Below are 15,374 nucleotides of genomic sequence, written 5' to 3' on the forward strand. Positions count from 1 at the left end.
ATGTCTTCTTTTCATCAGGAGTTGTGCAGGAGACTCTTGCATAAATGCACTTGCAGGCACACAGAGACACAGTTCTCGTATGTCCTACCAGACAATGTCATATCCCATTGGTCAAACAGCACCAGGGTTAACGCAACATGTGTGATATAATTTGATTTCCTTGGGCTTATTGGTGTCAACCTTTGAAAACAAAATCTGGTGTTAAATTCATGTCATGCCCAAGGCCACCAAGATAAAAATTCATCCTTAGAAAATGTTCATATAATTCCTTCTTTAAAAAATTATTTTCTTCGGGGATAAAAATGTCTCTGTAAAAGATGGATATTACATCAGCTCTCATGTGATACAGGCTTGTACCATACTACAGACTAGAGCCCTTTTTGATTCCTAAGAATTTGATGATTTGTCTTTTTCTTAGCTTTAAAGCATGTGAGGAAGAACAAGAGAAATAAACCTCAGGATGCAACACCAGAAATTGATAAACATCTGTATATTTTAGATCTTAATTGCGAAAAAGTTATCGGGCACAGCTCTGTAATCAAAGGCCACCTTGAATGATCTTCCTTCAGCTTGTGACTTGTTTGTCTCACTACCCTTGCAGAGTAGTGAGAAACATTAGTTTGGGGCAATTGAAATTTTGGTAGCACAGCATCTTCAGAGCTAGTCTTCAGAAGATACCATCAAAATCTGCTCTGGCTCCATACCTAAATTGCAGACTCATCCCAAAAGCCTTAATTTGGTCTTCTAATGGTCGTTAAAGGCCAGGAAATATTTTGTACCAGCAGGAATTTTATCCTCAGCCTTGCTGAAACATAACATTCTGATTTGTGAACTTGTGATCTTCCTCATTTTATTTGTGTCGAGAGAAGTCACTTTTCTCTCTAAGGGAATAAAGTATGTGCTTCCCAGTGGCATTACACAAGACTCTCACTGGCTCTGCCTGGGAGATATCTGCTTTGTGGATTGTGAATGAATTAGTGAATCCAGAGAACCAACAGTGTTAACAAGAACTATCATTGTACAAAGCATGAATTTTTTTAGTTGGGATTGTGAGTACAGATTTTAGCCTACCCATTGCCAAGATGAACTTATGCTTTAAAGCCTTCTAAGCTTTTTATTAAAAACGCAATAAAAGACTAAAATCAGCCCAAACCTTTGAAATAAAAGTATTCAGGAAGACTTTCATTTGAATACCCTTTTACTCCCTTTCCTTTTGTTTATTAAAAATGTGTATAAGAAGACCCTGGTGTGGTGGAAAAAAAAAGTAATAGCTGAAATGGGCTGTAGTTATTTTTGTGGAAAGTCCAATTCTTCAAAAGTCCAAATATCTTTGTGTTCAGCACATGAAAGACATACTAAAGGGAGGGAGAAAACTCCCACTAAGATAGAAATACAACTTATCTTTCAAGTATGGGTTCCTACTTAAAATCTGATAGCTGAGAAATTGTTTTAGGGTATTTCCCTAGCCAACTGAAGATCCATCAAACTTCTGTCAGTTCTAGGATGTATTTAGGATCTTGCTTCTTACCACTTCTCTGTTTGCAGCAGTCCATGCAGTCTTGATCAGTTACAATGGCTAAGGGAAGATTGAAGGACCTGAAGACTTGCATTCTAGCTGTCATTTCAAACTTGGCCAAAACTAGTGGAAGCAATGATATCATCAGTCTGGCTCTGACCATTAGATCACAAAGCATTTGGTCTGATTAGCTCATGTCTCTGGCTGAGAATAGTGTGTGTCCAGTGGTGTAACAAGCAGTCCCTGATTCTCACTGACCTTGGTCATTCTGTGATGAGTAGAGCTTGTCTCTCATATCAGCAGTAATCAATGCAAATTTATGGACCCCCACAAAGGACAGTGGGTAGACTATTCCATGCCCTATTTGTTTTCAACAACAATTAGGGCTAATTCCCAGCATACCAGTTTTAGTTCAACATTCTTCCCTATCTCCAAATGTGACCTCAGGAGTCACACTATGAGCTCAAAAGTTCTTTTTGTTTGTATTAATTATGCTTTGTGGTATGGACTTTTCTGGCTGAAAACGCTAGTGATGTACTGGACTAAGGAGGGTTCATGTTAACATGGTTAATTTGAAGAATTTCACAGCACCACAAGAAGATGTTAAGTTCCATGTTTAAAACAGGCTACTGTAAAAATAGCATGTTTTGAGGATGACAATTAGCACATTTACTTGTATCACTGAGAACTTACCACTTGTATCGCTGAGTCTCAGATAACCAGATTTTGGCTTTTTCTCTGACTTTGCCTTTGAAAGGAGAAGCCTTAGAGTCCTTACACTTTCTAGACTTACATCATGCCAACATGGGGGCTGGTCATAGCTTAGTCCCTTTTCTACAATAGAATGTCTGTTAGGACAGTTACTGTAACAGTCTGTTACTGCTTTTTAAAAAAAGTACTAAGTCACTTCTTTGACACAGTAAGTGTAATCCCGCTGTCACTGAGCACAAAACTACTGTCCTGCAAGCATGATGTGAAATGGCTCTTCAGGTTCTTTTGGAGATAAAACCAGTTGATCGAGCCAGCTGAGAACCTGAAATGTTATAATCACTGCGTGGAATAGGTCATGCTCATAAAACCATAGGAATCAGCATGTATTTCTGCAGGCTTAGAGTTGCTCTGTGGCAGTAATGCATCTTTTGAACTGAAGATAAATGTCATTCAGTACATTTAGCCAATCCCTCTGTAACCAACTCACAAAAGACTGTGTAGACATCCTCTTAATTTGTGAGTCTAGACCTCTGCTTCTGACAATTCCCACTTTTAACCAGAATACTGCTGCAGTGTCAGCAGGGTGGATATTTGTGTGCAGTCTCTGCCTATGATCTATCTTGATAATGCTCAAGACTATCGTCTCATACCTCACTCGTTTGGCTCAGCAAGGATTGTCATAGGTTCCATGTCACGGCTTCTCCGCTGCCATTCAGTCAATTCCATGCTGTTGTTGGTGGATAGCTCCTGTGACTATTTCCTTACACTCCAACCCATCTGGAGCTCATCATGATCAGAGTTTCTTCAAAGGTTTACTGGATGTTTTCAGCTTCATCAAATCACATTTGAGACACTGAAATAGGTTGCCCAGAGAAGCTGTGGATGCCCCATCCCTGAAAGTGTTCGAGACCAGCTTGGATGAGGTTTTGAGCAGCTTGGTCTAGTGGAAGGTGTCCCTGCCCATGGCGGGGGGAGTGTAATGTCTGACGTTAAATAATAAGGAAAATAATCTGGGGGTAGGTAAAACGGAATAACATCAAAACTAAGCAGGAAAAAACCAATGTAAGACCAGTGATTGTCATATAGTGTATCAGTGTCTACTGAAGGCTGGAAATCCAGGATTAAATAAGCTGTCTGAAGTGGATGCACTGGAATTAGTATAGTCTTTCTGCCCCCTTCCAGGTTGCAAGATGTTCATACTCTAAAAACTATCATCACAATTTGCACTAATGAGCACCTTTCTAATGATCTTGAGAGATGAAAGTTCGAAAATGCTTTGGAGAGAGCTCTGCTGCTTTTCTGTTAAAGTGATCCTTTCAGACCAGTGTTGAGGCATATGGACAGCACAGCAGACACAAACCTTTTGGAACAGCTGCTGCTGCATCCAATTTGTGTGGATAGACAGACATCTAACTTCTGAATATGTCAGCCCTGCATGTTTCATACATGTTCTGTCCCCTTTTGAAGAAAATGAGTAATTAAAATTTCTAAGTTCTTTGGTGAAATCCTATCTGAAGAAAAAACAAACAACGTTGGGACTGTATGAGCTCTGAATAAGGGAATCCCAAGCAAATCTAGCTTATGATCACTTCAGCACACACATTTGTAAATGCTCTGTTGAATTGATTTTAGAAAAAAACCAAACTGTACAGAATTGGAAAAGAAATTAGTTCTTTTTAATAACAGTAAGCATGAGTAAAAGGCTTTTCTGCTGTCGAATTATCTCTTCCTTGTGGAAACAGGGAGGAAATTAAAATTAGTCCAGAGAAGAAGCCTTGTTAGGATTAGGAATTCTAACATAGGAATTGTTTCTTCTCTGGGAAGCTTTACCTCACATCCCAGAAAGCATAGAGATTCAATTAAGCATCAAAGAGAAAAATATAGTCCTGCACTTTGGGATATTTATTTTATTCAACAAATCTCAGCTCCAAGACTGAAGCATGACAATACTTGGCATTTCATGTCCTGCTATTCAACAGCAAGAGACAGTTTAAAATAAAGTTCATAATAATAAATAAATGGAAGATTGACACAAGTACAAAAGTAAATCACATCCATAGAGAAGATGCTTTAAATACAATGTGATGGTCAATCCCTAGTATTTAAGGAAAGGATGAAAATAGAGTATGAATACTGCAGAAACTAGAAGCTGATAAAAGGCACCAGACCAGTTTAATGGAATTTCATCCCACAGCTACAGCTTTGCAAACAGGAACTGGAAGACTTTTATGCGAATATGAAGCAAGCTGAAATTGCACTTAGAAGTGAGATTTTTTTTTAGAAGATATACCAACTGTACATTGTGCACCTGGACAGATCGGGTAAGAGCTGTGTTCCGTTAGCACAGGGCTAGCTAGGGACTGCTCCTGTTCTTACTGTTACTATTTCTAGCAAGAATTTCCAAGAGTCCCATTGGACTCAGTGCTGTAAGCTTACAGTCTGAGGCTCAGTCTTGGAGGCCAGGCATACAATAGTATATTACTATACCAAACTCATTCATTACTCATTTCAGAGATGGAAGGTGGGTTCTAGGGCAGTTATGGACATATCTCCTGGATCTGCTCGGCACCTGGTGAGGAGGTACTTTGTGGACACTTCATCTCCAAGTTTGGCAGCTCAGAGCAGCCCAGGTTCCTGATCTGAATCTCCAGAGAGAGATGATACCTAGAACAGGATTTGCAGAAGCCTTTCAGTTAAGCACAAAGCTGTTTATGCAAGCAAAGAACTAAATACCAGGAGAAGAATGGGGGAAAAAGGTAAAGTGGGGTTATCTTTTGATTAGTTGAGGACCAGAGATGGATGCTTTCATTTATTAGGGATCTTCACCAACCTTCTCCAAAGTTTTCCCTTCTGCGCATGTATTGAAGACCTGTACTCAGTCCTCCTTCTGCAGACCTGGCAAGAATCAGCATTCAGGCCAACTCAAGTGTCCTGGTTAGGGTCGCTCTTTAACACAGGATATGCATTCCCCAGTGCAGGCACTCCAGGATGCTCCTCAGGGCTTTGTGTTCAGGAGGTGAAAATTCAGGTGTCCAAAGTCACATTTCAAAACCGTTGCTGAAGGTCAGGGTGCTTCCTGATTAGGAATGATACAAAGCTGATGGATTCATTTTCAATCTCTAGAGAGCATCCTTTAATTTCGATCTCCTTGTCCATGGAAAGAAAATAAATAGCTGTTACCTTTCAGATATATTCAGTTTGCTGAGCTGAGTAAAATACATTGAGACCCTTGAGTGGAGTGGAGAGTCATCTCAGTACCAGAAGTTTAATTACACTCATAAAAGCACAGGTTTTACATTTATTGACATAAATAATAGTTACTATTTCTACATTAGTAATATTTACATAATTGATGTATATTTTAAAAAGAGATAAATTATTTGTATAAAGGCATTAAATTATGCAGATTTTGCTTTTAGGACATGATCTCTGAAAGTAAAAACACATGCCCTTCAATCAATGACGTGGACACAACTTGCACAACCTGGCTGCTAATGAACTGGGATGGTTTTTGGAGAATTTCATGCTACAGATTTGTTAGTGGCAAGGACAGAAAATCCAGACATCTCCTTTCAGATTTTCCCTTGCTCCCTAGTTTGATCCTTTCCTTATTACACAGGTAAAAAGAATGGTTTTAAAAGCTAATGTTCTTTATGTCTTCTTCAGTAACTGCAAAAGAGTTCATGTCACTACAGAGTTATCAAATCACAGGAATGAGAGTTTCATAACACTGCAAAATGTGTTTCATCATGAAGAATGTATTTAGCACTTCACTGTTATCTAAATCATGCTGATCATGCACCTTCTGGGTTTTTTTAATCCATATCTTTATATTTGTTGCTTTTCCCAGATATTCCCCATAACTTGCCTTCTAAAGCAGGTTGTGAAAACAAGGCTTAGCTCCTTACCAAACTCAGCCTTTTAGCTCTGTGCAATGCCTCTCTTCTGTGCATCTTTTCTGGAAAAATCTGTCTGAGGCTGGAAATGGCCTCAAATGAGCCAACTCAAAATGGGAAAATCCCAGTTAAGACAGATTTTTAATTATTAAATTTTCTATTAATATATTGAAGGTCAGTGGAACCGACCCATTTTTCAGGAAGCTCTGAGCAATTTCACCTGATCTTATATTTTAGCACTAAATCCATATTTATTAAAGGATTTAACAGGCAGGTCAGAAGCAGCTAAGTCTCTGATTCTGCATCACATGAACGCTACAGAAAAATTTTCATCTGCATTGCTCTTCTCTAAGCTGGAAAGCTTTAGACTGTTGTCAAGCCAGTTTGAGGATTTGTAGGGGAATAGGGGTAAACATGTAAAAATGGATTTGCTATAAATGAAGCACAAATTAACATCATTATCCCTCTCCCAAACCCATTCTTTAATGTAATGTGAAAATAATATGAAATTCTGGATGATGCCATTTCCTGTGTTGAAAGCTCATGTGTCTGTTCCGTCATTAAAAAGGGCCATGAACAAAGCACTACACTGGTGGTTAGTGTTTGATAGGTTTCTTTCCCACTTTTCTTCTGAAATATCAAAGGCAACATAGCAGACTTTTTATTCTTAATGGGACAGATTTGGGTCAGTTTTTAGCAGGATATGCAAAAGGAAAAAAAGTATCAGCTGCAAGTTTTTTATTTGTATGAGTAATTGCTTTAGTATTCTTACTTCTGAAGTGCTGTTAATGGACTGTGACCTCATTACACCTGGCAAAGTGCAAACGCAGAACAAAAAGGATAATCTTGGCCTCAGCTGAGATTCTTAAGCTTTAAGTGAACAACAACAGAGACATGCAGATGGAGACAGAATAAAATTACAGTACAATATTTGTCAACACACTGTGGAGAAGTTAAGGCACATCAGCAGCCACTGTCAAGATTTTGGGTAGGATTCAAGGATTTTTACGATAGCCTTGAGTAATTCTGAGGCAGCCTTTACAGACCAGAGAGAAATCTCTCCTCCAGTCATGAAGAGATAATGAGAAAAAAAAGCCATTTGTCAAAAAACTAGCCAGCAGGCAGTTGAATCTAGGCTCATAGAATCATGGAATCATAGAATCACAGAATGGTTTGAGTTGGAAGGGACCTTGAAGTCTCCTAGGTCCAAATCCCCCTGCCATGGGCAGGGCCACATTCCTCTACACCAGGTTGCTCAAAGCCCCAGTCATGGGCTGGTTGCTGGTGGGGATGAGCAGTGATGGAATAGATCAGGTCCTGAAACTGAAAATAAATCATTTCTGTTTTGATTATTTGCATGAAAAATAATCAGAATCCTTTTGGGAATGGCCTTATCCTTTTCACCTTAGACCCCTGACAAACTACCCAAAACTCAATAGAGCCTTCAGCACAGTCTGCTCCAGAAGTTCTCCATGAAAGAGATTTCAAATGAATCATCCTCTGGAACTACCTGTCTTTCCTCCTTGACGCGCAGAAGGCAACTAGGCTCAGTTCAGTTCTTTGGGTAAGACTGCCATAACATGAGGCGAGATTCAGAGAATGCAGGACAGTAACATGGCAAACTCCTAGATGGTAGCGTTGAAATGATCTTGATTCCTTAGATAAAACTCTGCATCCATGAATCAATTAACATCCATCAGTGCTCTCTGGTAAGCGCAAGTGTCAGGAAGCAAAATACATTAAGCCTCATATTTACTCTTAGAATTGGGCACCAGATTTACTCAGAGGATCCCCTTCCTTCATGGGACTACAGACAGCTTTGAGAGCTACATTGCAAGATGAAGTAAAACACAGTGCTCCTCTAGGAAAGGATAAGGAGTGGCTAAGCTGTTCATACAAACAGTGAAAGAGATTAAAGATGAAAGGAAATATTTAGTCACCTTTTAGGAACAGCTGGTGTGAAAATATTTAACAGGCAGGTCTTTTATGCACAAACAATGTTCTAACTAACCTTAAATAGGCAGGAGCAATATGGTGCAGCTGGCCAGTCTGTAAATGCTGTATTAGGAGAATTAAAAGCTTTCCTTCTCATTTGCTCATGCAGCTCAGATGGTAGCTAATCATGTCCTCTAATTTTAAAAGCAGAATTGGGAAATGTATCAAAAAATGCAGCTTGTAATAAGAACAGAGGTGACAAATTCTGTCCCTGGGACTGAATGACAAAGAAACGATTCACCTGCCCTTTTCTGTAAAACAGCCTTAGCTGTCTTATTCTTCCCAAAAAGACATGTATTTAAGTGGAAGCTTAATCTGAAATCCATTTTGATCATTTCTTTGAGCGTCACCACAAAAGTAAAAGCTACTCTGACTATTTAATCACCCATTAGAAACCTGTGAGCATTTAAGAGGGCTATGTTATAAAGAGCCAGGGCGTACAGCAGGATGAGTGTTGTAAGGCTATTTAAATTGTATGGTACCTATCTATCTTTAAACTGGCAGCTAAATGGAAGATTTAGATTTGAGAGTTCCTGGCTCCTGGTTCCCTGTCAGAAGTAATTAAACTACATTTTAGGGAGGCTGTCGTAAGTAGTTTGCTTCACAACTGTTTTTCACAGCTGAGAGTCTTTATTGCAGCTCTTGGGGCCTGGGAATCCAAACCACCTTATCTATCCATTATATGTGAATTATACATATATAACCTGGAGTCTGCACTCTCTTGTGTGCATGGGTGGTGGTTTGGGTGGGATCTCAGCTGGGTGGGAGATTAAACCCAAAATGCTCCCAGCATTCCTGTTCTGGGTTAGCCTAAGATCTGTTTGTTTTACATCATGCAGTGCATATCCCTGGCCTGCATGTGCAAGACTGTTCCTTGGCAGCATGTTGTCTGAAAAATATTTCAGTCAAGATGTAAATGTCCCAAAGGGGTTTCTATCCCTTTGCATAGGAATGACTACACAGAGACTCCACTTTTCAGGAAGTAATTTTTTTCTCTCCTCATAATTTTTGAATGTACTCCATTATTCTAGTTTCACACCTTCAAATTACTCCAAGAAGGCTTCTGACTGTCACTCCAGATAGTTTCCTTTTATCTCTGTTTTTTTTTTTCTTTCATCACCAATCTGTGGATATCTGACCTACTATGAGCTGCCTTTCCATCTTACCCACAGGACACAGGACTGCCTATCAGGACATCAAGGAGGTCTTGTACCTGTCTCAGAGTTCACATATACCTGTGGATCCATCACTTTACTTCCTTATGCCTTGTTTACTTTATCTACAAGGTGCTGCCCCTGAGTCAGGGAAACCCTTGGTATTCATACAGGCTGATGAAGGGATTGAGAGCAACCCTGAGGAGAAGGGCTTGGGGGTGCAGCTGGGTGAATAGCTGGACATGAGCTGACAATATGTGCTCACAGCCCAGAAAGACAAACATATCCTGGGCTGCATCAGAAACAGTGTGACCAGCAGGTCAAGGGCGAGGATTCTCCCCCTCTGCTATTGTGAGACCTAACCTGTAGTGCTGCATCCAGATCTGGGATACCCAACATAAGAAGGATGTGGACCTGTTGGAGCGAGTCCAGAGGAGGCCACAAAGATAATCAGAGGGCTGAGGTAGTTCTGCTATGGAGACAGGCTGAGAGAGTTGGGGTTGTTCAGCATGGAGAATGGAAGACTCTAGGGAGACCTTGTTGTGGCCTTTTTAGTACTTTAAGGCAGCTTATAAGAAAGACGGGGACAGACTTTTCATAGAACCTAGTAATAAGACAAGAGGTAATTGTTGAAACTAAAAGAAGGTAGATTTACATTAGATATGTGGGAGAATGTTTTTACAAAGAGGGTGGCAAAACACTGTCACAGGTTGCCCAGAGAGGTGATGAATGCTCCATCCCTGGAAACATTCAAGGTCAGGTTGGCTGGGGTTCTGAGCTACCTGGTCTAGTGGAAAGCGTCGCTGATTATGGAAATAGATGATCTTTAAAGGTCCCTTCCAACTCAAACTGTTCTATGATCCTATAAAATAACATTTTAACATCCATCTCAGCCAGACTTATTAACATTCTCAAACCAAAGATAAACTATTAATTAAATAATAACAAAGTCCTTAAGATGTTCACATGGACTTTGGAGTCACAAGATGCCAAGTCCTCCAGAATGCCCATTTGCCTGACCATCACTGGAGATACTTGTCTTCTGGAATTTCAGAGCTTCACAGTCAGCAGTAGAGGAGGTTATTCACAGTGCACATTGCTGGGCTCGAGGGTATCAGTGGTATTGCCATTTCAGAGATGGGACCCTGTGGGTCAAAGCTAGGGAACAGGGTGTAACGAAGGTGTGAAGTGGCCGAGCTGACATCCCCTGGATTGCTTGGTAAACTGGAAGCAAGAAAAATTACATGAGATCAAAGTTCAACACTTACAAATAAAAAATATAAACCAATAACCAAAGAAGGGATTACAGCCCAAGACTAGAGTAGCCCTATGGTGAAAGAGTGCTGGGAAGCACTAGAGACTACAGCAATATTTTTTGGAGTTTGGGTTTAAATACCAGTGCTCTTAGACTTTCTTAAGGTATTTCTTCACAGCTTGCTGAAATTTTAGCAGCATAAATGAAACTTTCCATTTTTTCTCTGCTGTTTCCTTTATCCTCCCCCAGACTTTGTTCATCAAGTCAGCCAAGGGGAGACAATTTTTTTTTTTTAATGCAGCTTTATTGCTATATTAACCAACTTGCAGGTCCTATGTGTTCATGTACCATCCTAATCGACCCATGCTCAGTTGCAGTGCTGTCTGGCAGTTGAGGAAAAGATTAGAAAACACACACGTCTGGGCTCCAGCCCTTTAGCAAGTCAATAATTGCCCATTCCTTATCTTCCTAACGAGTACTGTAGTATGATATTACCTCCCTCACATCTAGGAGCTGTGAAAATCTATGTCTTGATGCCAGATGCAGAGTAAAATGTTCTGACAGCAACTCAAGAGTCCTTCCTCAGTCATGCCTTTAGTGTTTGATAGTGTAATTTCTACTTCCTTCAAATAAAACTTGCATTAGATTCTTTTACATCTCAGCAGCAAGTGGTATGTGCACATACTGTGTTTAAGTACCTAAGATACCCAAATGCTTTTTCCAGGTTGACTCTAAGTGATACAGACAAGTTCCTGAGTGCCTTAAGGCCCTTTGAACTCCAAAGTTCTTTCACTACAGACTTAAATATATAGAACTAAATGTTTGAGAGTGTTTGGAGAAATCCATGACACTGCAGCAAAAGGAGTTCAACTGAAAACTGTTCAGCAACCCTGAGCTGTATAGGAGGTAGGAGCTAGGTATTGTTTTCATGTCACATTTGGAAAATCAGGTGTTTTCTAGACATTCAAAGTATTACTATCGTTACTATCATAGTTACAGCTGTCCAAAGAACTCTCTGATCCTTGGAGACTGAAGGCCATTTCAGTGTAAGGGGCTGAAGACCTTGCAGCTCTCTGCTAGGGTGCAAAACTTTCCTCCTGGAGTTTACTGGGATGTTTCAGTCCTGTATCAGGAGGATATCAAAAGTCCCTGAACAGCCCAAGTGTCCTGTAAATGGTTATACTAATTAGCAAAAGACTAAAGGCAACTTAAGTAGGACTGAATTTCAGTCAGGTGTGATATTAATGCAGGCTGAGTAGCTTTGAATATTTTATGTGCAGCCAGTGACGCAGAGTAAATGTCTTGTATAATACCAGTCACCTCTCCACCACAAGCCTGGAGGTCCAAATCTTCAGTTAATACGCTCAGAGACACAAAGAGAGGCACTGGAAATGGGCTGGTGTGTGAGATACTCATTCTGGGGGTGCACAGTCAGGGAACAGAGAGAAAATGTGCTCTGCAGAGTACCACGGTACCCCTTTGTGCTTCCAACCGAGTCCTGCTCAGCATTTCTTCTGTTCACATCTTCTCTCTGTGGCCCCAAGAGGAACTGTGTCCCTACCCTGTGAATTCTACAAAATGGCTCAGTCAAGCAGAAGGCTTGAGGCCAAAACATTTGGAAATTTAGAAGTACTGGGCCGAAGCCAGAGAGAAGGAAGAAGACTTCGTAGGCTGAAATACTGTGAATTGCCTCTCTTACAACTGAGGAGAGGAGAGTGTAGTCAGGGTTTATTAGAGATCGAAAGTAGTAGTCGGTTGATGAGTTTGGAGAAGAGATAAATTCATTTCATTTCATCTGCAGTACAACACTGCATCAGTATTTGGGTTTTCTTTTTTCCCTTGAAATCAGTCCTATGGAGTAATGGTGGCAATGGACACTTTAACACCTGACTTGTGAGTGCCTCTTCTCCACCAAGTCTCTTTTTCTCCAGGCAAATACAGTGTAGGTGAAAACACAAAGTCTCCCAAATTCATGCCAAGACTATGCCAGGTTTTAGACAAAAGTCTAGTGCTAGGCAAAAACATCATGCATGTCCTTATGCCCACTAGGGCTCACAAAGGGTGGGAAGGCCAGAACCCCTGAAAAGGCAAGGTCCTTTTTGGAGGTGAGTACCAAAATATCCAGCTATGACTCTGTGCTTTCATTAGCTCTGATAAACATGGGAACAAGCACCATCGTATCAATTCCAATGCAGCTGGCTGACCAAAAAGGCATGGTGGTACCTCTGAATGCCTGGGAGGGGATTTTTAATGGGGTGGTAAGAGAATAGGGACATAGCAGATGTGCAGACTCAGTAGAAATAGAAATATTCTATATTAATTTTGAAGAGAGAAGAAGGATTTTAATGAATCCCATCCCAGAACTGTGGGTTAACAAGCCATAAACAGACTTTGCCAGCACTTAACTTTAGGATCAGTATTTTATCAGTACATTGTTTCAACACTTATCCAAATTTTAATTAAATGTGACTTTTGTTCTGCTTATTGGAAGAGCCTTCCCCTTTGGATTTGGGGATCACAAAAGCTCAAGGAGTGCAAGAGAATTAGAAAACAAATAGGAGGATCAATCACAGCAGACCCCTGCAAGCCATGTCCATCTCGTTTTTGTAATATACTTATTAGATTCTTATTGTCAGGAAGGATTAGTGTTATGAGCTCCAGGAATTCCTTTCATTGCCCCATAAGGCGAGGTAGTGAAGTGTGTCTGCTTTTCTTAACAATAACAGTCTGGATTTTCCCCCTCTCCCTTCTCTCCACCCATATCCCCTCCTCTCTCTTCTTTCCTCTCCCACAGAGATTTGTGCAGCGGACTGCGGAGGACATGGCATTTGTGTCGGAGGCACCTGCCGCTGTGAGGAGGGATGGATGGGCACAGCCTGTGATCAGCGAGCGTGTCACCCACGCTGCAATGAGCACGGGACATGCCGGGATGGCAAGTGTGAATGCAGCCCGGGCTGGAACGGAGAGCACTGCACTATTGGTAGGGAGAAAGAAAAACCGACTCCTTTTAAAAGAATAATTGATGATCAGGGAGGAGAGAAGACGCATGCTTAATTGAATATGTGTGACTTAGTGTAGCATGAGCACCTTTGTTCTTGAATTTCAAGTTCTGACATCATACATTTTCATGTGGGAACAAGGCAAAATGTCCTTTCATTTGTTGATGGCATAGCTATATATATTTTTTATTATCAGACAAGATGTACACCTATGTGGTGTTTGACAAGCCTTTAAATGTCAGCTAGAAGCTTTTAAAAACACCCCACTTTATCTCTCTTGAGAGGTCTTTCTGTGGCTTCCAAGACTCCTCTCTACTATGGTCACAGCATTTTTAGAAACATGCATCTGATTTTAAGTTTTCTTTCTTTTTATTTGCTCCATTATTTGCACTGTCACTTTGCTTGCCAGTATAAAAGAAGAAACTGCAGTCACATGATTTCTGGCTGGTATTTAACTCTGTCTTGCTTATCCCTTGTCTGCTATGCTACCTTTCTAACCATTTCACTCGCCTCTCGCTTTGGTTCTGTATTTCTCATGTACCTGGCATTATTCATGAGCTGTCAGTGTCATGTCTATTATTATTATTATTAATAAGATGCCACCAATATGCCTAAATCATGCAAAGAAGTTCAGTTCTCACATTAAGCAATTTGCAGCATCATTAATGAACTGCCTCAGCTTCACCTTTCTCCTTCATCTCACTTAAATACTTAATGCATTTTCCCTTCTTCCTTTTTTCTGACTGTTATGCATTCAGCCACTTCAGTCCCCATTCTGTAGTCATGCTATAAAATCAGTAACATTAAACTCCCCAGATACCTTTCATTACACGTTAATAGAAAACTAAATTAATGAATCCAGTTCTGTTCTCAATAATACCTGTGTGGACCTGAAAAAATTCAGTTGAATTTAGAAGAATTGTTCCAGAGTGAGAATTCTCCTCCAGTCATTTTATTTTAATCAGTTTCTTTTAAAGACAAGAAAATTTACCTCTATATTGCTTTCATTATGCCAAGATAGCTGAAAATCACACTACATCAAGACTAACCACTAGCAATACCTGGGCAAATGTCATTGTAGTTATTGTGTGGATTTTCAGCTTAGTTATGTGTAGACATCACTTACTTTGCTTGAACACCAGGTGCGTTTACACACGCAAAGACAGACAGGAAATGAAGCCTGATCACAATATTTTAATTTCAGCATTAGGGTAATTGTACAAACCATATCCGTGGCTCAATTCTACTTATCATTTATTTATGCTAATGTCACTCTATCACATTATGGTCTCCACATGTACCCCCCTAATCAAAAATATCTAGCTTTTAAAACTTCCTCTGTCTCATTAGTCATCATATTCTGCATTCTTTTCTATGTCCCTAGCAGCTTTCATTTCTTTTTGTGAGAAAGGGATTTAAAAACCCCCTTTCTTAAATTGCTTTAAAATTAAGAGAGAAGTCCTGTGTTAATTGAAATCTTGAGTTTCTATAATGTTATTTTATAGCCTTTTATTCAAGCAAGTTGATTTGGAAAGCAACACATGATTCATGAAAGGGTTTTAAAATAAAAAAAATAAGTTCAGCGAAAGGCCCCAAATCCAGGGGACAATTTTATATGAAAGTTATTTATGCAGAAAAAAAAGTCTGATTCATACCCTCAGTGCCATTTTATCAGTTCTGCTGCAAAACCAAAATGCCATTAGTTTGGTATATGGTATTCCTCCACATAGCTGATGTGCTCAGACTGTTTTCCAACAACAAGCTTTTATCTTTCATTTATTTTCAATAAATAAATTAAATTTATTTGTAGTGTTCCTCACTCTAAGTATAAAGAATCCATGTTATCAT

At 39.9% G+C, this 15,374-nt stretch overlaps 1 protein-coding gene across 13 annotated transcripts in view; it reads left to right on the forward strand.

The window, feature by feature from the left end:
- TENM4 (teneurin transmembrane protein 4) overlaps nt 1-15,374 on the forward strand; it is a 750,083-nt gene that overhangs the window by 610,178 nt on the left and 124,531 nt on the right. For all 13 annotated transcript variants that reach the window (XM_039384005.1, XM_039384003.1, XM_039384001.1 and 10 more), the window contains one exon: nt 13,322-13,507. In XM_039384005.1, the coding sequence (XP_039239939.1) occupies nt 13,322-13,507 (186 nt within the window). The remainder of the gene's footprint in view (nt 1-13,321; nt 13,508-15,374) is intronic.

This window comes from Pipra filicauda, unplaced genomic scaffold (assembly GCF_003945595.2).
Source record: "Pipra filicauda isolate LSUMZ 115617 unplaced genomic scaffold, ASM394559v2 scaffold335_size1511353_pilon, whole genome shotgun sequence".
Classification (NCBI taxonomy): Eukaryota; Metazoa; Chordata; class Aves; order Passeriformes; family Pipridae; genus Pipra; species Pipra filicauda.